At 45.5% G+C, this 27,497-nt stretch overlaps 1 protein-coding gene across 1 annotated transcript in view; it reads left to right on the top strand.

Annotated features, from left to right (window-relative positions):
• LOC119655136 (UNC93-like protein) overlaps positions 1-25,991 on the top strand; it is a 117,222-nt gene extending 91,231 nt beyond the window's left edge. Inside the window, exons 2-6 of the mRNA XM_038060872.1 lie at positions 12,491-12,956; positions 13,196-13,390; positions 23,831-25,105; positions 25,165-25,294; positions 25,360-25,991. Of these exons, the coding sequence (XP_037916800.1) occupies positions 12,792-12,956; positions 13,196-13,390; positions 23,831-25,105; positions 25,165-25,294; positions 25,360-25,721 (2,127 nt within the window). The 5' untranslated portion in view covers positions 12,491-12,791 and the 3' untranslated portion in view covers positions 25,722-25,991. The remainder of the gene's footprint in view (positions 1-12,490; positions 12,957-13,195; positions 13,391-23,830; positions 25,106-25,164; positions 25,295-25,359) is intronic.
• Positions 25,992-27,497: the final 1,506 nt, after the last annotated feature.

The raw sequence follows: 27,497 nt of genomic DNA, 5'->3' as shown, positions 1-27,497 counted from the left end.
GGTGCCACCAGGAAAATTATTATATATGAAAAATATGTTGGCCGTACGCTTCTTGTACTGATTGCCGATGACAGAAGAGCCTAGCGCACCCAGTGTGGGTCTCAGCAGTTTTACCAGTTTGTCCTAACTTTCTGCAAAAAATTCCTTTCCCTTGTCTTCAATTTCTGTGTGGCATTACAACCACGGCCATGTCCTCACTCCCAAAGTGGTTCACCCTCTTTCGCAGTGCCTTCCTTAGTCGCCGGCTGGGAACTTTCCCAGGTTCACGGTGTTCGGGCCGCTTGGCTACATAGTCACACACCGGAGTTAAATCAGTAGCATTCATGTCACCAGCTTCCCTTTCTACCGCCTTTCCTGGTAAGGGTGAAGGAGAAGGTTATGACAGGCAAGATTCAGCCTGAAATCCCCTCTCCTTAGTGACTGAAGTTCCCTTCCACCAAGTCTTCTTCTTCCGCTTGCGGGTGTTTTCAGTTTCAGTCCATAAGGAAGAGTTGCCTTATTTTCGTTTCTGACGACACCATAGGCACTAAATGCAAGCTTTCCATTGAGTTGGAAAGCATGCCTTCTATAGATTTCTCCCGAAGGGGGACATGAATTTAGTGAGATCTCCTAAATCCGCTGGTCATAATCGCATGTGGATTCGAAATCTGTGGGTTCTTACCAGTTGGAGAGTGAAAAATCATGGTTTCCGCATTCATGTTTTTGGAAACCTTTACTGGTAACTACTACAGGCTCCAAACAGGGTGGTGTCCGAGAAGAGGCCCCTCCTCATACTTTACAATTCGTATTGTAGAAGTTGCTGAGAGAAGCGCTTTTACAATTGTTTAGCGATTGCCAACTCTAGTTAGAGCCGGAGCCGAATGAGGACACTTGGTAAATAATTCATTGGGGACCTTAAAGGGATCTCTGCTTACAGTGTAAGAAGCTGCCATCTTTCGTAAATGTTGAAGATTTGAGCCGACTGCTTCTACTCCCTGTGCCCTTCCTACTGTATTCGGTAGGAATTGGGAGTTTGTGACTCTTAGGAGTTTTCACTCATACCACAAACAAACACAACAACCGATTTCTCTGGAAATTTAAATGTTCCGATTTTAAAACAATTGACTTTTACCAAAGACGCTTAAGGAAACCAATACTCCACCTTCCCGACCTGGCTAGCAAAGGAAGGAGCAAACGTTTCCTGGTTGTGGAGTATTTTTCAGCCATTATATGGTTGTTGCAAATGAAATGTCGGATATTTGAGTAAAATTTCAAAAAACTATAACTTTTATGAAAATTAATTTTATTAGTCAAAATAAGAACCAGCAGCTTCAATGCACTTCTCCCAACGAGATACAAGGGCATTTATTCCAGTTTCGTAAAAGTCTGGGTTTCTAGAGCTAAGAAATTCTTCAAAGGCACTTTTGACAGCTACTTCATTGCCGAATTGTTTCCCCGCCAAAAAATGATCCAAATGCTTAAAAAAGTGGTAGTCGGTTGGCGAGAGGTCGGGTGAATATGGTGGATGAGTAAGAGTCTCATATCGTAATTCATTTAATTTTTGGACCGTCATTCTGGAAACATGAGGTCGGGCGTTATCATGGAGCAGTATCACTCCATCTCTGTTGACCAATCTAGGCCGCTGAACACGTAATTTCTCGTGCATTTCATCAAGTTGGGCACAATATTTCTCTGCATTAATTGTTTCACCACGCTCCAAAAACGAATAATGAATATTTCCAGATGCAGACCACCAAACAGTTACCATTACCTTCTTCGGGTGAAGGCTCGGTTTTGGCATGTGTTGTGAAGGCTGATCGGCATCTAGCCATTGCGCTGATCTGCGACGGTTGTCGTACAATATCCACTTTTCATCGCGTGTCACTATTCTGCGCAAAAAGGGATTGTTCCTGTTGCGGTTGAGTAGAGAACTGGATATTTCCATTCGCAGCGCCATGTTTTGCTCGTTGAGTTCATGCGGAACCCACTTATCAAGCTTCTTCACCTTTCCAAGCTGTTGTAAGTGCCGAGATACTGTCGAATAGTGTACGCCTATTTTCTCTGCAATGTCACGAATCGATGATCGGGGATCAGATTCCACTATCAAACGCAACTCGTCGTTGTCGATCGATGGTCCTGGGTGTCCACGAGGTTCACTTTGTCATGTCGCCTGATCGGAATTTTTCGAACCACCGCTGTGTCGTTCGTTCATTTGCTGCGTCAGCTCCAAATGCTCTGCAAATGTTTCTGGTTGCCTCCGCTGCGTTGTGACCAAGTTTAAATTCATATAGAAAAAGTAGACGTTTTTGACTCCCTTCCATGCTTTTTTCTTTGAGTTTTACTTGGAACTTCGATGACGATTGAAACTGAAATGACTCCTCGATCGAACGAACGACTATTTATACTCAATTATCCCATACCACCAGAGTCACCTTGCGGCAGTTTTAAACATTAAAATCATAACTAACTTCACTTCATTGAAAAATCCGACATTTCATTTGCAACAACCTAATATTTTCGAAGTGTTTAAAACCCTTATGTCTTCCTCTTTTAGTATAGTTCTGGCAAAAGCTACATCCTTTTTCAAATAAATAAAAATGTACAAATCCCGTGAGTCTACTACCGCCTAACCGAAACCTCTTTCGCCTGATAAGAGCACGAGACCAGAAATATGTAAATCCAGTTGCCTCATACGAGAAGCAAACCTTCCTCAAAAACCATCGGAATTAATCTAGGATATATTCAAATGTCGTCGTTTTTTACGGAACAATACACACATGAATCCTCGCAGAGTCATCAGCTGACGGAAGATAAAGGACGAACGGAGTCATTTCATTTAAAAACCTTCTAATCCATATACAACCGCATTCTGTGCGCCTCTTCATTTAGTGGTTTTGGCATAACGCCTGCTTTCAAAATCCCAGACATCAGTCGACATACTTTCGAATCCATTTCACAGGACCATAACGATGTTTGTGCCACAATAAACCACGAGAAACTCTCCCAAGTGGAGGATTATGGAGCCATCAAACGGGGGAGGAGTGTCTGACTGTTAGCCAACTGTAAAACTCATTCGGGCTCCTCGCATAGTCAGACAGAAGAAAACAACAAGAAGGACTGTAACGAGTTCAGCGGAAACGACTTTGTCCAGCATTTTTAGAATTTCACCAGAGCGTGGAAAACCCATTGTATACAGAAAAATAAGAATCATGGAAATGAATGCCGCCTCTAGTGCTAGGCCAAGAAGTTCCTTCTGTTCTTACCCTCTTCGGGGTTGTTTACAGGCAGGATTCGTTGCTGTCGACGTCGTTTTGCTCAAGGAAAAACTGTTTTGTAATGGACGGCACGTGTGTATGTGTTGAAGATTCGAATTTCGAACTAGGAAAATTATTTAATTGGAAAAGTTGCCAAGAAGTAGTTACGACCGAGTAGTATTAGCAAAGACAATGCGCAGTAAGAACTTGGCGAATTTTTTTTATGGTACATCCAAAGGATATTTCTCGAATGGACACTTGAGTCAACGTAATGGAAATTGTTGGTCGAATGTCCTTTGCTGGACGTGCCTGAAATAAGAATTCCTTCATCTAATCATGCTAGAGCTGAGACAGTGTCACCTGAATTTTATCGCTCTTGTGGAAGGATTCAACCCTGCAATGCGGTAAACACAGACCTTCACAAGGGAAAAGAAAAAGAAACGCAATTATTCCTCTAATAATATTTTTTTTTTTGGTCCTCAAATATTATATGTCCTTGTTAGATTGTCATCCCCATGGATTCAACTCTTGTTAGGTTTCAGCAATGGCCCCATTCATGATGCGAAACCTGTCCACCGAGCCCGGTACACTGCCCCTTCATATCGAACCGAACATCCCCCGAATTTAGCCCCAATTATACGTTTCCATTTACTTCATTTTCCACGATATAAACACTTCAGTGATATCAGATCCGTCTTATTGTCGTTCGTTTCTAAATTTCGGACGAATCGCTTAATAGGCATAAATCCTACGCAAATTTCTTGCTTCCTTCCGTTTTTATATTACATCCACCTAGGATAAGGTAGTGCTTTCAGGTCGTTCAAATGGCGTCTATGCCGGGAATCCCTCAAGATTGATGAAGTATAAACATGTCTAAGATTTTGGACCCTTGAGGTAGCTCCTGATTATCCCCCCTTCTACGGAGCTGTAATAATATTCATCGTAAATGTTTAATGCCGTGACGTTGATGAATTCACCCTTGGGAATGTGGGCATCGCATCAGTATTTCAGCTATTTTGCTCGAATTTAATGTGAAAATTGACATAGCGGAGCCTGGGGTTGCAGTCTGACAATCAAAAATGAATAATTTTCCCCACTTTATTGAGTTAAAGAAAATGATTGATGGGATTATCGCCAGGTTTCGATTTGTGGCAATAATAGTGACTAAGCAACTCAATAATGATATTATTATTATCCTATTAAGGGAAAATCGCACCGCGTCCTTGAGGAACTATTGTGCCCTTTTACTGGTTATAGTGCACCTGTTGGTCATAGTATCTCAAGCAGGTCTGTAACCGTTAGGAACCTTAGTATGTTCCCCACTTCCAGATGTTTCAGCTTTGCATCTGGTATTAAGTGTTCTCCCAGATGTATCGACCTCGGTGGATGCGTCTGGCAACGCCGCAATCTGGGCGTGCGGAAGACAGGCCATTCAGGAAGTCATGGCCCCCCCCCCCCCCCCGGCAGCCGGTTTTATAAGGACGAAGGTCAACGGTGTCCATATTTACAGCTGCTACGCTCCTCCTAGTGCAACCTTAGCACAATATGAGGAGATGTTAGACAGTCTGGTGTTGGACGCTAGAGACGGTAGCCCCAAAATCATTGCGGGCGATTTCAACGCGTGGGCCCTGGAGTGGGGAAGCCGATCGACGAACACCAGAGGTCAAATTCTGTTGGAGTCATTTGCGGAGCTGGACATCGTGCTGGCCAACGTTGGATGCGTGTCTACCTTTCGAGGAAGAGAGTCGGGTTCGATCGTTGACCTGACATTTGTTAGCACTTCACTGGTGAGGGAGATGGTTTGGCAAGTGAGTGAGCACTACACCCACAGTGACCACCAGGCCATCTTCCTCCGCATCGGGAACCGGGGAAGCAGTCAACGACGCTCTAGAGGTGGAAAGGCTAAGGCAGTTGGCTGGTCTATTGGAGCTTTCGACGAGGAGACATTCCTGGCCGCATTAGAGGGAGCCCATGATCCGGATGGAACAGCGGTGGAAAGGGTCACACAGCTGTCTCAGCGTGTAACCGAAGCATGCGACGCTACGATGCCACGACGACGTTTGCACCACGGCAAGAGGCCAAACTACTGGTGGAACACGGAGATCGCTGCCTTGAGATCCTCTTGTCTCCGAACGAGGAGACTTTCCCACAGGACAAGGGGAAGGCCGGAGCACCAGGAGCGTGAGGAGGAATACAGGGATCTGCGAAGCAACCTTAAGAAGGCAATTCGGAGAAGCAAGCGGGAATGCTACCAGAAGCTCTGCATGGAGGCTAATACGAATCCGTGGGGTACAGCCTACCAAGTTGTAATGAAGAAGATCCGCGGGCGAAAATCACCTCAGGTGACATGCCCACGGCTCTTGTTGCAAATAATTACAACTCTTTTCCCGCGGCAGGAGCAGGACGAAAGAGAACCCAAACTGGCAGCTCAGCAGGACGTCTTCTCGATCCCTGATGTTACCGAAGAGGAACTTTGGGAAATCTGCAGACGTATTGGGGACAGCAAGGCCCCGGGATTGGACGAAATTCCGAACAGGGCTCTGAACGTAGCGGTCAAGGCCAGACCAAGGTGGTTCGCAAGCACATTCGAATCGTGCATGGCGGAAGGAGTGTTTCCCGCCCAGTGGAAGAGGCAGAAGCTGGTCTTGCTACAGAAGCCCCGAAAACCACCCAGCGTGCCCTCTTCATATCGCCCTATTTGTCTCTTAGACACCATGGGGAAGATGTTGAAGAGGGTGATATACAACAGGCTGCTCCCGTTCATCGAGCTTGCGGGTGATCTTTCAGAGCGGCAATATGGGTTTCGGCGAGCCCGTTCTACGGTCGATGCAGTAGCAAAGGTCGTGGAATTGGCTCGAAATGCAATGGCCATGGGCAAATGCTGTGCTCTGGTGACGCTGGACGTCAAAAATGCTTTTAACCCAGCCAACTGGGGCTGGATTAAGGGCGCTTTGGCCAAACTAGGTGTTCCTAGCTACTTGGGTCGGCTCATCGAGAGTCACTTTTCGGACAGACTTCTCTGGTACGAGACGGACGACGGGCCGAAGGAGTACATTGTGACAGCAGGTGTGCCTCAAGGTTCTGTATTGGGACCGCTGCTGTGGAACATAATGTACGACGGAGTGCTTGGCCTTCGCGTGCCGGAGGAGACAACGCTGATTGGTTTTGCGGACGACTTGGCGGTAGTTGTAATTGCAAAGCATCCCGAGGACGTGGAGCTTTATGCAAATGAAGCCATTCATACCATCAAGTCATGGTTACGAATGGTCAAGCTGGACCTGGTGGACGAAAAGACGGAGGCGGTCCTCATTACCAACCGTAGGAAGAACAACACGGTTGTTGTTATTTTGTTAAGGGAAAGTCGCACCGCGTCCTTGAAGAACTATTGTGCCCCTTTTACTGGTTATAGTGTACCTGTTGATCATAGTATCTCAAGCAGGCCAGTAGCCGTTAGGAACTTTAGTATGTTCCCCACTTCCAGAAGTTTCAGCTTTGCATCTGGTATTAAGTGTTCTCCCAGATGTATCGACCTACTTTGCACAAGTGCTGGACACTGTCCCAGGACGTGCATAGAGGTTTCGTCCTCCTCCTCACAGAACCTGCAGGCAGTGTCCGTAGATATCCCTAGCTTCCCTAGGTGGTAGTTCAGCCGACAATGACCAGTGAGAATTCCCACTATGATTCGGAGGTTCTTTTTGGTGAGGTTTAAGCAATCCTTTGTGCGCATGGGTTCGTATCCCCCAATAAGCACCCTGGACTGCTCCATCCCTGGTAGGCCCGACCAATATAGTTCCCTCAACCGTTTTTCTTCGTTTCTTAGATTCATAGCCATGAAACCGTTTCCGATTCCACAGAAGGGTTCTGGCCCGTATAAAGGCATCCCTGCTCCCTTCTTGGCTAGTTCATCCGCTGCCTCATTGCCTTCCAGCCCAGCATGGCCTGGAACCCAAAGTATCCAGACCTTGTTGGACGAGCCGAGTGTATTCAGTCTCTCAAGGCATTCCCATACCAGTTTAGAGTTCACCTGGTTGGACCTAAGTGCCTTGATCGCTGCTTGGTTACCATCCAGGTTGGTAATCGTGAGATCGTCTCAAAATCGGTTGTCAAATGCCTGGGGGTGATGATCGATGCCAAGCTGAGTTTCAAGGGACACTTGGATTATGCGCGAAAGAAGGCAGCAAATGCCAGCTCATCCCTTGCAAGGATGATGCCTAACGTGGGAGGGCCGAAGTATAGTCGCAGGCTACTCATCGCGGGAGTGGTGAGGTCGATCCTGCTATACGCGGCCCCTGTGTGGGCGGGAACGTTGAACCACGCTGTCAACCGGAGGAAGATATGTTCGGCATACCGGCCAATTGCGCTAAGGGTGTGCAGCGCATTTAGGACGGCGTTGACGGAGGCAGTGTGTGTTATCGCAGGAATGATCCCTATAGATCTTCTAGCGAGCGAGGCACACTGGCTCTATGAAAAACGGATGGCAAATCCAGCCGAGGTGAATGCGGATTTCCGAAAAGCCATCAGGAGAGAGTTGTGTGGCAAGTGGCAACAACGATGGGATAACTCCGACAAGGGCAGGTGGACCCATACATTGATCCCGTGTATCGAGAAATGGGTCCCGGGAGAATTGAATTACCACCTGATACAGTTCCTTACGGGACACGGTGGCTATAGGAAGTACTTGCATCGCTTCGAGTTGGACGAGTCTCCCAACTGTTCTGAATGCGGTGCTACACTCGAGGACCCGGAGCACGTTATGTTCCATTGTCCCAGATTTCAGCAGCAGAAAAGGAGGTTGAATAGCATCTTAGGGGCGGACATCGAGCCCTCCAACCTGGTGGAAGAGATGTTGAAGTCGGAGGAAAACTGGATGGCGGTAAATGAGGCAGTAGCCGTGATGCAGACAAAACTCCTTGAGTTGGATCGAGCTCGGAAGCCGGCGCGACGAAGACGTGACATGGACAAACTGGTATAGCGAACCAGAGCCTCCCTCGCGAAGTAATACTTCACGGTGGTCCCGCGGGGAGGGGCGGAAAAGTGGGGGTGGTTTTAGTGGGTGTGAATCCCACACACAGCTGCAACCTGGCGCAGCAGCGTCTTTCTAAGATTTCCACCTCCATCCATAAAAAAAAAAAGATGTATCGACCTACTTTGCACAAGTGCCGGACACTGTTCCAGGACGTGTATAGAGGTTTCGTCCTCCTCCTCACAAAACCTGCAGGCAGTGTCCGTAGATATCCCTAGCTTCCCTAGGTGGTAGTTCAGCCGACAATGACCAGTGAGAATTCCCACTATGATTAGGAGGTTCTTCTTGGTGAGGTTTAAGCAATCCTTTGTACGCATGGGTTCGTATCCCCCAATAAGCACCCTGGACTGCTCCATCCCTGGTAGGCCCGACCAATATAGTTCCCTCAACCGTTTCCCCTTGTTTCTTAGATTCATAACCATGAAACCGTTTCCGACTCCACAGAAGGGTTCTGGCCCGTGTAAAGGCATCCCTGCTCCCTTCTTGGCTAGTTCATCCGCTACCTCGTTGCCTTCCAACCCAGCATGGCCTGGAACCCAAAGTATCCAGACCTTGTTGGACGAGCCGAATGTATTCAGTCTCTCAAGGCATTCCCATACCAGTTTAGAGTTCACCTGGTTGGACCTAAGTGCCTTGATCGCTGCTTGGCTATCGGTGAGAATAGCTATGTTCTGCCCCCTACAGTTCCTTTCCAGATTAAAGGAGGCGCATTTGTCTATGGCGTATATTTCCGCCTGGAATATGCTAGTGTACCTGCCAATTGGCTCAAAGAGCCAACCGGCCCCTCCACCGGTCGAGCTCTATTTCCTTTGCAACGAGAAGAATCCAAACATAATGCGCAACGGGGCCCCACCTGTCAACGCTCCTCAGCATGTGGACCGACAATATTGCTTGGGGTGAGACCCCCTGTGTTTAAAAAGAGCTGCTGACGGGAACGGTTCCTCAGGTAATTCCTCATTATCCATAGATAGATAGTTTAGCACTTGGAAATTACTATCTAGTAAGTCTAGAATGTCTTTCCATCTTACGGAAATAAAGGCGTTTCTAACGTCAAGCATTACGAAGAGCACTACCCGCCAAGTTCGGTAGCTATATGCCTATGCACGACGAATGGGATGCAGGACTTGCATGCCAGCATCAACTGCGGATGTCCTTGCTCTAAAACAAAACTGTCGTGAGGATAAGTCTCCGCAGTACGTATCGCTTCAGCGAGCCAACATCTGATCACCTTTTGGAGCAGTGTCCGCAGTGTCAAACATACGAAGTGAACGGTGTGAAAACGACAACTCAGGTTTGTATTTCCCTTTGCTGATAAGCGCAAGCCTCACAACCTTCCAATGAGATGGGAAAATGCTATCTTTCAGGCAAGCGTTGGTCTGGCCGATGTTGGAAGACCAGTTGGTATACCTCTGGTAAAATACCATCGGGCTTTAACCTTCTCTTGCTTTTCATAGGGAAGACTGCCTCTTCAAACTCTTTTACAGGGAAAAGTTAACAGTTCTCGGCGCTTCCCGTGCTGCCGTGATCCGGTGAATAGTGCCCGTACCAGCCCATCTGCTGCCCTTAAATGAACAGAGTTTTCACGGAGCCCCGATTTTTTAGGTTACCAGGAGTGAGGGATCCGTCAGTGTACCAAGTTGCTGGTTTAAGCCGTATGTCGCAGCCACGCTCTCCCAGTTTGCCTTGTTACTCCAACGTGTTTCAAACTTCTTATCGAAGTGAAACCTCGTTGTCATGTTATCCCTTGGTATCAGTAATTCGGGATACTGCCTAGAAAGGATATCAATCTTCCTTCGATTTAGGCAGATCCCCGCCTCACTCATACTACCGGCCATCCTGAATATTGATCTCCTTGCCTGCATCTGTATGTGCAGATGCAGAGGGGTTAATCCCAGAAAGACCTCCAGGGATGCTGTCGGGTATGTCCTCATTGCCCCACTGAAACCCACGCAAGCCAGCCTTTGGAGCTTATGTAATTGCCTGGCTTATGTGCTGAGTTGGGTTCTTTCTGCCCAGATTACCGCTCCATAGGTAATCATTGGCCTTACTATTGCAGTATATATCCAAAGTAGTATCTTCGGGCTGCAATCCCATTTTTTTCCTGCTATGGATCTGCAAGTCATCACAGCCCTCGAGCCTTTCCGACAAGTGTTTCTGACATGTGTCTTCCAGAGTAATTTTTTGTCTAGCGTGATTCCCAAATATTTTACCTCTGTTTCTCGTTTCACTTCCATATCATGTAATGTTATGGCTTTCAGGTGATCCAGCTTACGCCTCCTAGTGAATGATACTATGGTGGTTTTCGTGGGGTCGATCCGCAGTCTTACCTTCCTGCACCAGGCACTAGTAACCCTTAATCCAGTTTGGATTCTATGACATAGGGTATCTTCATATTTGCCCCTAGAGATAAAAACAATGTCGTCCGCGTAGCCCTGGACTTGTATTCCAGTATTTGTTAACACGTCCAGGAGTTCATCCACTACCATACTCCACATCAGCGGCGATAGTACTCCACACTGTGGACAGCCTTGAGTTGTGTTCATGATACTAGAATTTGTCTGTTTGTCTGCTTTTTAGTATTTTGCCCATCCAGAGTGCCAGGGTGTTATCCACTTCTTTGCGCCTCAGGGCATCCTGTATCTCTGTGTGCGATGTGTTGTCGAATGCTCCTTCGATATCCAAAAACACGCACAGTGCAATTTCTTTTGTTTCTATGGCGTCCCGTAGTACCTCTGTCAGCTGATACAGAGCAGTTTCAGTTGACCGTCCTGCCCGGTAAGCGTGTTGGCAGTGATGTAGGGGATTACGCTTTAGAACGTTAGTTCTAATATAGTTGTCTATGACCTTCTCCACCGTTTTGAGTACGAACGATGTTAGGCAGATTGGTCTGAAAGATTTAAGGTGAAAAGGATCCTTTTTACCCGCTTTCGGAATAAAGACCACTTTTGCCCGTCTCCACGCCCTTGGTATGTAACCCAGTGCAATGCTCTCCCTTACCATCCTCAGAAGAGACTCTAAGATAATTCCTAGGCCTCTCTGGATAAGTGCTGGGAAAATGCCATCTACTCCGGGAGATTTCATGGGTTTAAAAGTTCCCACTGCCCATCTTAGCCTAGCTTCTGAGCATACCTCTTTTGCTAGTTTCCAGCTCCCTTTCCTTCCCCTTTTATTCGTTGTTGGGGTGTCAGGCAGATTGTTGTCGCCTGCCGCCGAGGGGTAGGACCCCGGGAAACGAGTTCTGAGAAGCAGGTGTATCCTGTGCTCCTCATTCTCGGTGAATGTCCCATCTTCCTTTTTCAAGCAGACAGAGGATATTCCCCCATCTTTGGCTACAGCCTTGTACAGCCTGATTGCTTCTGTGATCTGTTCAATCCCTTCACAGAATTCCCTAAAGCTGTTCCGTTTTTGCTTCCCTGATCGCGTTGCTATACGCAGTCAGTGCATTTTTATACCTCTGCCAGTCCCCGGTTTGTTTTGCCCGGTTAAAGAGTCTTCGTACCTCTGTTCTCATTGTGGCTTGGTTCTTGTTCCACCGTGGTACATCCCTTGATGACTTGACTGTCTTGACCGGACAGCTGGCCTCATATGCGTCAATGACGATTGTGTTGAGGTTTTCCACCACCATTTCTAATTCCAGTTCGCTCCTGATGTCACCGCCCCCTTGAAGGTGGGCAATGTTGTTGCTCAGGTGCGTTGTATAGGATTCCCAATCCGTTCTCTTGGGATTCCTTATTATTCTTTTTATTTCGGAGTTACCCTCAATGTCGAATCTGAAGGTACTCACTTCTAATTAATGGTAATCAAATGGTATATTATGCTGAGAGCTGCATTTGCCTTGACCTTGACTAAAAGTTTCTTTGTTTGACCCTCTGACAAAAACCAAAACGGAAAGCTTCGGTTTCCCTTCCATATCCCCGGCGCGATAGTGCGTATATACTTCTAAGAGCCAAATTCGAAATTCGACGAAGCCACCTATATCACATCTACGTCCGTATATGTGCACATACGCGTACATATATCGGAAAGCACGGTATGCCTGGATGGCAAATTAAATTGTTGCTTAGTTACGAAGTGAAATAGAATATCTTCTGACTGCCCCTCCCTTTTCCTTTATCTGCCTCAGCCAATAGATATTAAAACATCGTTTATTGCTCCGCACTTAAATCTTATGCAGACAATCCAACTCTCGATGGATCCTAATGTGTCTTATTCCGTATAATTTAACTCATTTCAGGATCTTTCTTTTGGGCAACCTGTCATACTCAGATGATGCCATTATCCTGCATTAAAGTCACCTTTGTGGAGTGTTTGCAGCAGGAAAAGGGGGTGCGTAAGCAATTGGAGGATAGCAGTGGGCACAGGCAGCAGGAGCTAGAAGAGCTCTTCAAGTACATCAACGTTGAATGTGTGTGACAGTCCCTGCAGGCTTCTGGTGGTGGCAACGCACTAGCTACCACGTAATAACGTAACACTGGCAACAACAACGTCGTTGAGAAGGACGACGTTCAACAGGTAAATCAACAACAAGCACGAAAATGGGAAGTTTACCAAATCTCCATGAACTGGAACGTGTACGGCGCACGCCTGAGCCTGAACATCCTGATGCCATTCATAGGGAACACCATCAGCAGTCACGAGCACGTGAATATCGTGAAACGAGCTGCGAGCGAGATACCCTTCCCGTGTTCCTTCATCCCCAGGTAAATATTCATTGGAACATTCTCGCCCCACCTGCGGGCCATGAAATGTAGTCGAACTTTTTTTTGCTGCTCCATTCGGGAGATGTGTTGGATGTTTGATTTGCAAAATGGAATTCAATGGAACTGTTTTAAGGTTCTGCATGGAGACAACATCCATCTTCAATTATGCAGCCACTTCTAACAAAGTTTCACATTAAAATTCATCTTATTGTCTGGTGAATACATTTTCCCTCCCACAGCTTTTAACGCAAACGTTGTCATCGGCGGTTGCAGGAGCGGCTATAGCGGGGCCATCAACAGCCATCGGAGGCAGCGGAGGGACTCCAGGACAAGTGCCGAAACACCATCATCGTCATTCGCTGACGACTAGACGTGTTCTTAGGACAAGAAGTTCAGGTGCTACTTACAATGTTTGGGATGATCCGATGATTGAAGTAAGTCCTTTTATTGATTTCTTAAACATATGAATGAATGCATGGGGGAAAGGGGCGTGAACAATGGTGATGTAAAGTAATTTGATATGTTAATTGAAAAGGATATGTTGATATCGTTCAAATAATATAGAATATAGAATTCCATAATTTTAAATAATAATAAAGATTAATTTATTTGAAGAATTCGGAGGAGATTAAGGCTATCTTAGGCGCGCTGTAATGGCTCCCGCTGTCCGATAATTTCCTAGAGAAAAATCTCAGCAGACGCCAGGTTCCATGACGGAATTACTTCTTGACGGAGGCGCCATAGTGGCCTTCAGTAACAAGAGGTGTTAGTCATGTCAGCGAGTGTTGTATTGTTGCATTGAAATTCAGCTTCTGTTTTGGGCGTCCAGATTAGGCATCATATCTTTGGTGGGAAGCCTCTTGAGAAGCTTGTCCAATGGAGTTAATATGCTAACATCCCTAAAAATCAACGGACTATAGCGGCTGCCTGTAACCTCGAAAAAACCTCGATGGCTTAGATTTTGCGTGTAGGGGTCCGATTCACTCAGAAGAGAGTCAAAGTATTCTACTTCGTTCCTGGCCAGGACGCATTTGTCCGGGTTAATACGCAGATGTCAGAGGTGTCAGTCATGGTTGTTCGAAGCGAAAAATATGTCGCCCCATTAGCACGGCGGGAACGGACAGTCCCGGAGAAAATGGTTTGTTGGAGCGGCAGTTGATTGCGACTATGAACTGTGCAAATATTCAGCGTCAGTCAAACGTAGAGGTATTTTACGACAGTCTTAGGAAGCAGTAAATTACCGAAATCTGAGTTGATCAGCAACCTAATTCGACTAATAAAGTCAAATACATTTAGGCGATTCCTTCCGCGAATAGTAGTTTCGACCTTTCCACCCGAGTGGCGGCTTTACCAATCTCCCTTGCTGTTGCTAAAACAGCGGGTGCCCTGCACTGCTGCGCCTGCGAGTTATACATTGGTGCTCCCCCTCGGACACCACCTTGTCGTGGTGGGGGAGCCTATAGTAGTTTACTACTACACTAAGGGTGTCCAAAAATATGAATATGGAAACGATGGATTTAAACTCTCCAAGTGGTAAGAAGTCACAGACTTCGAATCCACCCGCAACCATGAGCAATCATGTCGCGGCCGAGGCGCGGATTTTGGAGGCCTCACCACATTCATATTCGCCTACAGATCAATCTGTAGAAAGTACGCTTTCCGACTCAGTGGAAAGTTGGCACTTGGTGCCTACGGCGAAGTTAGCCAGAAAGGAAAGTACGGAAACTTTCAAATTGGGAGAAACTGGAAATCCGATCTGCTTCATCCTTACCAGGAAGAGCGGAAGAACGGGAAGCTGGTGACGTGGACGCTACTGGTTTAACGCCGGTGTGTGGAAATGAACCTGGAAAGGCCCGAAGCCGACGGCAGAAGAGAGCACTGCGAAGGAAGATGAAGCACCTTGGGAATAAGGACATGGACGTGGCTGTACCACTAGGCGCGGTAACGCCCAGAGAAATCGGACACAAGGAAGCGGAATCTCCGGCGGAAGGTGGCGATAAACTGGAAACCCCGGTAAGATCCACACTGGACGCACCAGACTCTTCTGTCAGCGACAATAGACTAAGTTTATGTCGAAAAACATAAAGATTGGTCAAACCAACCTGCAGCATGCCAAAGCTCCCTCCTACCTGTTGGCAGCGAGAATGACAAAGCTGCAGGATTTCCCCTATATCTTTCTGGTGCAAGAACCGTGGGTTCGATTTAACAGAATCTGTGGCATTTGATCAGTAAAGGGGGCTAGGATCTTCTACGACGAAAGATCCATAAGACCGAGAGCTTGTGTCCTGATGTCAAGACGGTTAGAGGCAACTATGCTGAGACAATATTGTTCCCAGGACTTAGCTACGGTCATCATACAATACCAAATAAATGGCGAGAGGAAAAACATCATAGTTGCCTCCGCTTATTTACCCTATGATTCTTTGTATCCTCCACCGACGCAAGAACTTAGGGATCTGGTGGCGTATGCAGAATCAAGTAGTCTCGAACTCTTAATAGGTTGCGATGCGAATGCTCAACATATTTGTTGGGGCAGTAGCAAATGCAATCCAAGAGGAGAGAAGCTATTTGATTTCATCACTTCAGCTGGTCTTACGATTGCAAATGTAGGGTGCGCCCCTACGTTCGTGGGACCGAGAAGAAGCGAAGTAATTGACCTAACAATCTGTACCCCACAATTGTTAGAGTTGATTACACACTGGCGAGTGCTAGACGAGGTCTCACTGTCAGATCACCGATATCTAGAATTCAATCTGACTATTGCGGGCGAACAGTCTGCAGTACAAAGACGGAACCCTAGGAAAACGGATTGGGCAAAGTTCAATGAACTTCTTGGCAATAAAGTACAGTTCCCTAGGCGACTAAGGACTCCTTTGGTGCTGGAAGATGAATTGAAAGCTCTGAACGGCACACTTTTAGAGTGCTATGAAGAGGCTTGTCCTCTTTCCCGAGTCCAAAGCGGTAAAACGGTTCCTTGGTGGAACCGAGAACTGCAAAAACTCAGGAAATCAACCAGGCGACTTCTAAATCGTGCTTGCAAAAGTAACAAGGACGAAGACTGGTTTAATTTCAGGAACTCACAACGTGAAAATAAGAGGCTCGTGAGGCGCTCGAAACGAGACTCCTTTAGAGCATACTGCGAGGAACTGGAAGGCGAAAGAAAGACTTCAAGGCTGTGCAGAGTCCTCAAAAGGGATGAGTCGGCCAAGTTGGACCCTCCTGGAAGTACACCACCCGGGAGAACGGGTGAGAGAAGTGGTAGGGGGAGAGTTGACGGTTCTTGCAACCCTTTCAACACGCAGGCGTTGCAAGGGGAACTGGAACACTGCGAAAGCGGTTGTTACCCATGAAAAGGTGAGAGCTGCTATACCTTTGAACATTTCAAAGCACCTGGCATGGATGGCATCTATCTGGCAATGCTAAAGGAGGGTATGGAGCATTTAGAGCGACCTCTAAGAAATATTTTTCGAGGATGTCTTGCTCTGGGCTACGTGCCTTCTTCTTGGCAACAGGTTAAGGTAGTTTTCATACCGAAACCTGGGAAAGATGACTATTCTAATCCAAAGAACTTCAGACAGATCAGCTTGACTTCATTCTTGCTGAAAGGTTTGGAGAGACTGGTGGAGCGTCATATTCGTGGAAACGCACTTAGGTCACACCCACTTAGTGAAAACCAACATGCTTACCAACGTGGAAAGTCCTGTGAGTCTGCTCTTCATTCTTTGGTCACAAAGATAGAGGATGCAACTTTGAATGGTGAGTACGCGATGGGGGTGTTCGTGGACATTGAAGGGGCTTTTGACTGTGCGCCTTTTCAAAAACTTTGTGATGCCGCCAGAGCGCATGGTGTTGATGATGCTTTAATTAAGTGGATCCATGCTATGCTAACGCAAAGGTTGTTGTGCGCTGAGGTAGGGGTCGATCGCTACCTGACTACAGAAGCGACGAAGGGCTGCCCCCAAGGAGGTGTGCTTTCGCCGCTTCTGTGGAGTATGCTGATCGACTCACTGCTTTGCGAACTGCAAAATTTACCAATACACGCTCAAGCTTATGCTGATGACGTGGCTGTACTTGCTGTTGATCGGGATCTTGGAACGGTGTGTAGGAACATACAGCGTGCGTGCCTTAGACATGGTTTGTCAGTTAATCCAAATAAAACCACAATGGTTTTATTCACACGAAGGAGAAAACTGGATGGACTTTGTCTCCCTGAGATGAGGGGTACTACCCTTCAACTCTCCGAAGAAGTGAAATATCTGGGGGTCACTCTAGATAAAAAACTTCTTTGGAACAAACATGCAGAGGTAAAGATGAAACGAGCTCTCACAGCTTATGGGCTGTGCAGACGGACCTTTGCCTCGACATGGGGACTCAGGCCTCATGTGGTAATGTGAATATACGTTGCCATCATTAGGCCGATGTTCGTATATGCATCCGTAGTGTGGTGGGTTAAGGTGAGACAAAAAGGTTTTCACCGTAAACTAGACGCACTGCAAAGAACTGTTTGTCTGGGTATCACTGGTGCCATGAGCACGACATCCGGCGCAGCTCTGAATGCATTACTCAATTTGCAGCCCCTGGATATATTTATTCAAAGCACTGCAATGAGAGCAGCTCATAGTCTAATTCGATTAGATCTATGGGAAAACAACGGATATGGGGGGCACAGAGCATTGGAAGAGTTACTGAGAGGACTGAATCCAGTTCTTACAATGCCTTCCGATTCTCGTGTCCCCATACATCTGTTTGGTAGAAGATATGAAGTTACCCTCAAGCGTAGAGAGGACTGGGAAAACCCAGAGGAATGCGTGGCGGGATATACGGAAGTCTTCTACACCGATGGCTCAAAAACAGAAGAAGGTTCTGGAGCCGGAGTCTACCTCTCGAATAAAAACGAGAAGTGGGCTTCTCCTTTGGGACAATATGCAACGGTTTTTCAAGCCGAAGTTTATGCGATCCTAAGGGTGGCAAACTGGGTGATTGACGAGCGGTTGAAGGGCAGGCACTGAGGGCATTGAGCAGTCCTTTGATCACCTCGAAAATCGTTCAGGAATGCAGAAACCGTTTGAACTCTATGTCTAGATTCAATACGGTGGAACTACTCTGGGTACCTGGTCACTGTGGCATAGAGGGAAATGAAATCTCAGACGCTTTAGCGAAAGAGGGGTCAATCTCCCCTATGCCGGGACCGGAGCCAGCAATTGGGGTATCAGTAGCATTGGCTAAATCTGTTTTTAAAAACTGGGAACAAGTTTCCCATAACGACAGGTGGCAGAGCTTAAATGCTGCTCGACACACCAAACTTTTCCTGCCAGAACCCAACATACATACCGCAAAGTTTATCCTGTCGAAAAGCAGGAGGACTTGCAGGTGTATTGTGGGCATTCTGACAGGCCATAATTCACTAGCTGGGCATATGTTCAGAATAGGAATTACCGAAGATGATACGTATCCCTCCTGTAATGAGGAAGCGGAATCCACGGAGCATTTCCTATGTGAATGCCCCGCCTATGGACGCATCAGGCATCAGATCTTTGGTGCCGATGTCCTCCAATTGCGACGGGTAGCATCACATCCACTAACGGAAATCCTGCGATACGTTAACGAATCCGGAATATTCCGTTAGACGGGGGAAGCGAGTACAATGGGCCAACGCGGCCTAAGTGCTCAGAAGCTGTAGCTTCTCCCTCACCACACACACACACACACTATACATTGGTGATACCAGCACCAGTATGAGTGATCAACAAGATCAATTGGGCCATGCTGAATGAAAGCTTCATCAATTATTTTGGGTCGGGTTCGATATCTACGGCAGAATCAGATGGGTGCGTCTGGCAGGTTCGAAAAAACGAGCTCGTCAGCCAAAATTGGTTCATTGAGACTAATGACTTTGCATTAAGGAGCAGCAGGTCCCGCCACTTCATAAGCCACTTATAAGCGTGCATCTACCAGAGAAGCGTCGAGGGCATTCTGCCGCCAAGCCCCGATTCGGTGAGCAGCTGCCACTTTGATGACGTTGTGAGACGGTCTTGTCCTTAAGATTAGAGTATCTACTTCTCTCTGGCAGTTTCGAGAGAAGGCCTTGACCTCAAGACGCTTCGAGTTTTTACTTCCGGCGAAAAATTGGAGTCAATGTTGGAGTCGTGACAGATCTTAAGCTATACTTTTAAAATTTAGACTAGTAATACTTAATATCTGCTAAATGGTATTATACCGCATTTGGAAAAAGATGGTGACAAAACTTCAGATGCCTGTTGTTGGTTTAAATCAGCAGAGGAGTGACGTGGGGAGAATTTGGGAGGCCTGGAATGAGGAATGGAAATAGAAAACGTGGACTAAAAACGACGTGGCAGAAGGGGAATACACTGAGTATGAGAGTAATGACCTGCATAGAGGTTGAAAAGACGATTATCATCATCTCTATATACGAGGGATTAATGTCCTGTCATTAAGAACCTACAAAAAATGTTTGTTTCAGTTGTTGACAACATTAGAGAACTCGGTTGCTCCTTATACCTTAGTTGCTCATGAAAAGAGTTTAATCTGCGTAGAATAGAATACAGACAGCACGAAGTTCCCCATTTCCCGTCCCCACAAAAATGACAAACATTTGTAGATATGTATGCTCATGTCTGACCGAAGAGTGACCATTAAATTTTTAGTTAAGATCTCAGAAATCGCATCTAGCGGCAACCAAAAACCTATCCAAAAATAATACACAATGAGCAAAAAAAAGCTACTTCAAATTACAAGAGCAAATGTGGAGAGCTTCTAGTTATGACAGTACCGATTTTTGTCTCCGCTCGTGACCAATGATGAAACATGAAACGAAGCCACCGCCGATGGTTTCGAAACGACTATCACGAACAAAGAGACAATTCAAACAGGTCGGAATGTCAGAAGCTGGACGCTTCAAGTATAAAGGTTTTGTATTCATCTTTTGTGAGTCCAGCCGATCTTTTCCTCAGTAATTACAGATTTGATAGCCTCGCACGACTGAGGTGACCGCAAACCCTCCAAGCAAGGCTCTGACTAACACTCCTCCTCGCTGGCAGAAAAGTGCATTTGAACCAGCAGCTCCAAGGTTTCATCAGAAGTTTCCGTCCAGGCACCTTCCGACTTTTTAAGAAAGAATTGGCTCTTATGTTCCTTGGACAGAATCTTGCTGAGACTGGCGGGTTTACTGGTGCTTTCAATGTTGTGACAATAGGCCGAGATCTAGACTGGAAAGTATCCAACTGTGATCTGAGGTCAGACACTCTCCAGTTCTCCACCCTAAGAATCTCATTGTCAGTTATTAGGGTAATATCAAGGACCCCCTCCCAACCGTCACAGTTCTCCTAGCTGGGGAAATGGGAAGTTGGTGTAGTGCCGCTGTTACACACCGATAGGTTTAAAGTGATAATAAAACCAATGAATAACTAACCTCTCGTTGATTTCCCAGCTGCCCCAAAGCGTATGCCTTGCATTGGCGTTGCAGCCTACAACAGGTAGGCCTTCTTTGTTGCTCTGGTATTTGTTAGATGTTTTAGCTCTTCTGGCGAAGCCATATAAACCGAGGAAATATATACGTTCTCTGCCTCCGCCTGCTCCAGCTTGACCATGACTAGGTCCCAGAAACTCAGGTCCGGACACAGAAAAGCGTGCAGACTCTTCCTTGCGACGATACGTGCTCTAGGTCTATCCTGATCAGCGTCTCCTGTGCTTTGGGATAAATTATTATATTTGCTTTGAATCCCTTTGAATGTTCGATTCCCTCCGACCCAAAGCTCCTGTTATAGTGCGATATCGATGTCTTCTTCTAGTAGAAATGCATGCAGATTAGCCGAGGCACACTTTGAGTACTGTAGATTTATCTGCGTTACCCTTAGCATGATCTGCTTGGGGATTCGTCAGTCTCCGTCTGATTGGCGATCCTCATCTCTTCTCCAACAGTTTGTTTGCGGCGTCGATTGGATCCTTCTCGTCGTCTGGTTTTGCAGAACGGGAGACTTTCACCTTTGTGCTCCTGACTCCGAACCGCACTTTATAATCTACCTTTTCCAGTGCCTTCAGGCGCTCTCCGTTTGTACGGGAATCCTTGGGTTTTGGAGGTGCAGGAAATGGAGGAGCTTGTCCTTATTCATGCGGATTTTCGGCAATCAGATCCGAGCGACCGGTCTCCAGGGAATCTCGTCGTAAGGGATGACATTGAGCTTTATGCCATCCCAAGAGCTGCCCAACTTAGCGACGCATGAACCGAGAATGTCCATAGAGAATTGGTCCTCGCAAGCTCTAACGGGGAACCCATGGACCACCTGAGAGGAATCAAAGCAGAAGATGAATCCGGTGTGTTTGCCTTCGGTGTCCAGGAGATGCTCAATAACCATCCGACAGCCTGGCCTCAAGACTGGTCCACAATTCCGGCGCTAGTTTGCGGCTAGCGAAATTACTTTCCGCCAGCGAATACGTAAGTGGCTCCTGACCACGTCGCTGAAGGGTTTCACAGTTTGTGGCTCGTCAGCTGACTGTTGCTGCGTACTTTTTTTTCAGATATTTCTTAGCTTCTGAGCTCTTACCCACTCTGCTTTGCTTGTGATCTTGCTGGTATTCAGCAAGGTCTTTTACATCGTGTTCGTCGACAGTACCAGCCTCTTTATTTTTAGCAATCTTGCTGAGAATATGCATGGCCTTCTGGTACTGCCTCTTGAGCAGGACACCAGTGGACCATCGCTTCTTAGTCGGTTTCTGATGACCGACGTTCTTGTCGGTTTTCACTTTTGAAGGATCTCCCGACATGGACGGTTTCGGGTTAGGAGTACTATATTTGGTACTCGCTACACCCAGTTTGACGGCGGGGGATTCCAGGCTATAAACCACTAGTCCGTCTGCCGCCTCACTCCGGGAGGTCCCTGCGGTTGGTTTCAGCATAGCGGTGCTACGCCTGGCACCGAGTGTACTGCTCTCGACGACTACAGTCTCCTGGCTGACTGCCAGCAGCTCGTCCACCGATGATGCTGTTCATCACCCCCTTTATTTCTATTGTCGGTTTATTTGTTTTTAAAACTGAGTAGTCTCGGAAGAGTGGCCACCCTGGCTAGCCCGACCACAAGGGTAAGGGACTTATTTGAAACTTAAGATGCCCAAGGTATTTCGAGTTCGCATACTAAAGACCAAGCTCCCCACTGGCCACGCAGCCCTCGGCGTATGCCGTTCCACCTTGGCTTGGGGTCCTATTAGCACCTTCTCCTGTGTAACGGGGACGATCCCCGGGCTATTACTTCGGCCCATCCCCCCGCCAGATCTACTTGCCGCTAACACATGACCAGCAGACAAGCAGATCCTCGTGAGTTGGATGAGCCTTCTCCCAGCCCGGCCTGCACACTCTTGGTCCTCTCGAAGACGGTTTCCAGGGTCATCACGAGGAGGCCGTATGAGGACTTGTCGGATTGTGTAACTTTAACCAGAAGCATAAGCAGAGCAGGCCGCCCAAAAGAGAGTATAATATAATAATATATAAAGACCAAATTTATCTACAGTCTTTGGTGGTTACTGTTGTATCCGAAAAGTTCATTCCATGTTTCAGCTTTCAAAGCACTGCTTGGTACTCTACGATATTCTCCTCATCAACTGTTCAGTACAAAAATTCGTCAAGAACAAAGAATTCCCCTAATCACTGTATCACCCCAAGGACATTACCGGTTGACATATTCTGCTCCTACATATTGACTTGAATATCTAAACATTTTCGCAATACGGCCAACTTTTTTGAACGACAAGTGTACTTAGATTCACATCTCTTATTTGCACACTTGCATAATTTATGTTTGTTTGTTTGCAAAGGATATGCATATGTGCTGTATGTTCACATGTATGTCGACATTGGAGGACGAAATAAAGAAAGAACATCCTCGGAAATTATACACTTTGCTCGGTTTATTTGCTTATCTGGAAATGGAAAGGAAAACATGGTGGAGGGGGATGTCACGTTCATGTCAGTTGAGTTGTATCGAACTCAAAGAATTCTGTTTGCTTCATTAAATCATTTGATGTCGGGTAAATGCAAAAATTGATGTATCTTTGGTGCTTTTGGTGGAGTTTACATTTTTCTGGGTTCAAGGATTGCAAGGAAATATTGTATGTGCGTACTTAGGTAGGTAGGTATCAATGGCCGCTCCGAGGAGCCCAATTAGCGCTTTGGTGCGCCGTTTTGATGCCACAAACTCCTAAGATCTTGACTGTTGTTATGGGAGCAGGGAGGCAGAGTCCAGCCGGCTCGGATCTTCAGAGACAACCCGTAGCATTCACGAAGGAAAGCAGCTCTCCAACCCTGCAGCTAGAAATCTTTCTGAGGTCCCCAAAGAATGGTTTACCCAGTGTCCGCAGCCTGACTCTATCCAGAGCTAGGCAATCGCACAGAAAGTACATGAGGGTTTCCCTTCCTTCTCCGCAGCTTCGGTAATACGAGTTGTAGGGTATGCCGAGTCTAGCGGCATGGTCCCCTATGCGCCAGTGCCCCGTGCAGGCCGCTGTAATCTTCAATGCATTTGCACGCGTCTGACACAGGAGTTTTCGTGATCGGGCTATGTTATAAGCGGACCAAATTCTCCTTGACTTGGCACAGTTTGCAAGCTTTCGCCATCTTAGGCTCGCGGCTGCTAGGTAGTGCGAGTAGACTCGGTCCCCGACAGCCGCCAGCCCAACACCGACTGTATTCGCCGAGGGACTGCCAAGAGCAGAGCCTTGCCTGGCCAATCCGTCAGCCCGTTGTATATGCGTAGAGGCAGTGAAAAATTTAGGAAGGTTGGTTGCGGTACAGATTTGGGGGTCACAGGATCATTATTTAAAATGTTGGGTACGAGTATTTTCATCCCCATTCCCTTTATTTGCAGCACATGGCAGCCTACTCCCCAATATCAACGCGATCGCATCGTATCAATGTTCTTCCATCATATCAGGGTGTGCATCCACTATCAGCGAGTAGACGCCGGGACTCCATAAACAGTTCAATAGGTGCCAATTCGATAAGACGTCTCCTAACCATCAACAACAGAACTTGTCGTCACAAAGTACCGTCCCACGTACGCAGTAAAGTTTGCAAGAATTTCACTTTGCTTGCAATCGCACACGGTCTAATATCCGCCATACTTATTCCAATTGTGGGCCTGCAGGCATCCAATTCAATCTGGCATCACAAGGAGCAATGGATTCACGTCGGACCAAATATAGGATCCATGCTGTTGAGCATATCATTTCTAATATCGTCAGGAATGTGTTTCCTAACTACACGCCTTATTCGAAAGCTGGGTCATACGTTCCTAATTGCATCTAGCTACACAGGCATGTGTTTCTTCCTTGTGTGTCACTTGGTTCCATCCATATATACGTTGATTCCAGCCTATGTGGTTCTTGGTATAACACTAGGACCAGCTTGGGTTGGAAAATTCGCGCTGATAGTGTTCTATGCAAACAAACTGAGTTGTACCCAACATGAATGCAATCTCAGCAACGCAGCGGATACATTGGATGAGCACAAGGTCTTCTGCAACAGGGATCAGAAGGTTAGGCGCTTGGGACGCCTTTTCCATGCAGCCCAGGATCTCGGTATAATATTCGGCGCTTCAATGGCAGCAATTATTCTTTCCTGCGCCTCAATGCAATCAGTTTGTTTCCCAATAAAAAGTGAAGTCATCCCAACTACCGAAGTCTACAGTCAAAGCAACTTTACCAACCAAACAGCAGTGAATCTTCCCAGTCCAACTAATTTTAACAAAACCCTAGCTGGGTTGACACATAGCTGGTTATCGTTATCCACTCAACATCCAACCGACGAAATTATTTTAGATGAACTATATAACCACAATGAGCACGGAGAAAGGATATGTGGAGCAGATTTATGTCCAGTCTGGAGTAGCACAATTGAACACAATGCCAGCTTCTATGAGGACTTTCTTGATACGTCAAGCAGTTATGGTGAAGTAGCCTTAATCCTTTTATATTTATCATTCGCTACAATCTCGGTGAGCTTAACCTGCTTATCGGGACGAGGGGAGAAATCATTTCGTATAGAAAAGGTAAAAGGAATGACGGACACTTTGCTTTTTGCTGGACCGATGGCGTATTTTATTGGAACGGAGCAAGGTTATATGCTGGGTGACTTTACAAGGGTAAGAAGGGACTTCTCCAAAACGTTATTCTCGGAATTGACTTGCATTTGATTTTCCAGGCTTATGTATCATGTTCGTTGGGTGTCCCAATGGTTGCTGGAGCACTGGTCGGGATGGGAATCATGCAGGCTATTGTGTCGTGCACGCTGAGCATGCTATTGAGACATACGAAGCGTCTGGTCGTTCTAGGTAAAGCCATTATTTGAATGTCGTTAATTTTCCAGCATTATCGCCTCCCTCTGTTTTCATTTCAGCTGCTGGTTTCTTCTTCCACTCCTGCCTCCTTCTGGTCGTCTCGCGATGGAAACCGTCCAGCGATGACAGTGCCCTTTTCTACGTAATCGCTGCTGGGTGGGGCGCATGTAACGCCATGTGGGAGACCCTCCTTTTTGCTTTGGTCACGCTGACTCACACAAATCATGTTGCCGAAATCATCTCACCGTTACAAGGTTTGAAATTTCTAGGACTCGGTATCACGTTCGCTGCACATGGATTCCTTTGTGAAAATCCAAAGATTTTAATATTAGTCATAGTTCTAGTGCTTAGTGTGCCTCCGTATGCAATGCTGGAAATACGCTTGGAATCACAACGCAAAGCGCAAATGGTATCATTATGACGAACAATATTTAGCTAGTTACAGGATTTTTCAGGTATATAGAGAAAATATATACAGAATATTGTGCATTTTTAATTTTATATCTAGGAATATGATTCCAATTATATGCGAAATGTAATAGTGGATAATTGTTAAGTGAAATATTTCAAAATAGAAAAAAAAATAGTAAAATAAATTTTAAGAACATCAATCTTTTCGATATCAGGTCAATTTTACTTGACATTAAAATATAATGTAGGAAACAGAATATAGAAAATATATAACCTAAAATCCTAGATGCCAAAAGAATTAACAATCAAAATTTATGGATATTTATATGAACAAGTAAACCATTGAATATACGAGGGTCTTTACCCTTTGTATTGATTTGGGTGAAACATTGATCGGAATTGTTAAATATATTGGCCTAAACCATGTTGAAAGTCTAGTAGGAACTTGGAGGTGGAAGTAGCGAACCATATGAAACAAACTACACGGAAAAATATTATAAATATAGCAAAACATTAAAAAAATTCATTACCCTCAATGCCTCCATTCACATTTTAGAGCCGCTTATTATAGTTTCATTAAATCCCAATTCATTGATATTATTTTTACCTCCCTTCGCTAGAATATTCTGCACTCGAGATCAACTAAATGATTCCTCAATTGTTACTTTACATAAAAATGGTTTAATAATAATCCAAGGATATAATTATATTTTTATATAACAAAAAACAATACCAAAAAAAGAGATACTATTGTTGAATTAAATTAATTCATATCCTATCAAGAAGCTAACTATTATTTTTAAAAAGAATTATATTTTTACTGTTTATAATTTAGTTTTTATTATAATTAGAGAGGATCTACTATAGGTACCCACTATTTGTAAATATTATACAAGGAAAGAAAGATAGAATATTATATTCGTGTTAATTATAGATTTTCGGAGGCAAATGGAATTAAATTAATAATTACAAATTAACTTTCTTTTTCTTTGCTCTTCTACTGCTATTTTTTTTGTTTTTGAATATTAATTTAGTAGATTTGCTCTCAATAAATTTATTTTTATTATATATTGGGTGTATATACAAATAAGTCTGCTTGAATTCAATATAGAATTTTGATATGAAGATAGTTTTGAAACCCAAAAAAAACCATTGGATTTAGAATCAATTGATTGCATTGAGTAATATATAATATTAAACCACACATTTTTAATAATCAATCATATTATTTTATAATCTTTCAAATTATTAATTTGTTTCTAGTTCGAAAATAGCGGAAAAAAAAGTCAGCCTTTAACAAAAAGTTGTTGGTGACCATTCTCATTTAATAAAATATTACGGAAATGGACTTCAATGGTTTAAAATAGTAATCAAACTATCGGATTTGCCAACTCACGGAAAAAGCGTAAAACAGGATTTCTAGACAACGTCTTTAGAAAAGTTGAAAGTTTCGAAAGTAGTTATAATAATCGACAGCTTTTCATGTCCCTTAGAAAAAGCACTTCCAATTCACTGTCGACTGTTCCAGTATCAGATATTTTCACAAAGAGCAGCATTTTAGACGTCTTTACTGTGAGGCCAGTGGTATACCCTAAGAAAGCAACTAGTTCCGCTAGCAAAACATCTTTCGTTTACCAATTTCGAAGCCCGTTCCGAGCAAGACACATTACGTTTTGATACCTATGGGTCTCGCGGAGAACGGAATGCCTGAATTAAAAGGATTAGAGTGATAAGCAGTTTCTAGAGTGAAGAAAGCTCTGATAATTCTCAATCAGTCACTTGCTTT

Source organism: Hermetia illucens, chromosome 4 (assembly GCF_905115235.1).
Source record: "Hermetia illucens chromosome 4, iHerIll2.2.curated.20191125, whole genome shotgun sequence".
Lineage (NCBI taxonomy): Eukaryota > Metazoa > Arthropoda > Insecta > Diptera > Stratiomyidae > Hermetia > Hermetia illucens.
Note: the sequence above shows the minus strand (reverse complement) of the source record. Positions and strands in the feature narration are given on the sequence as shown.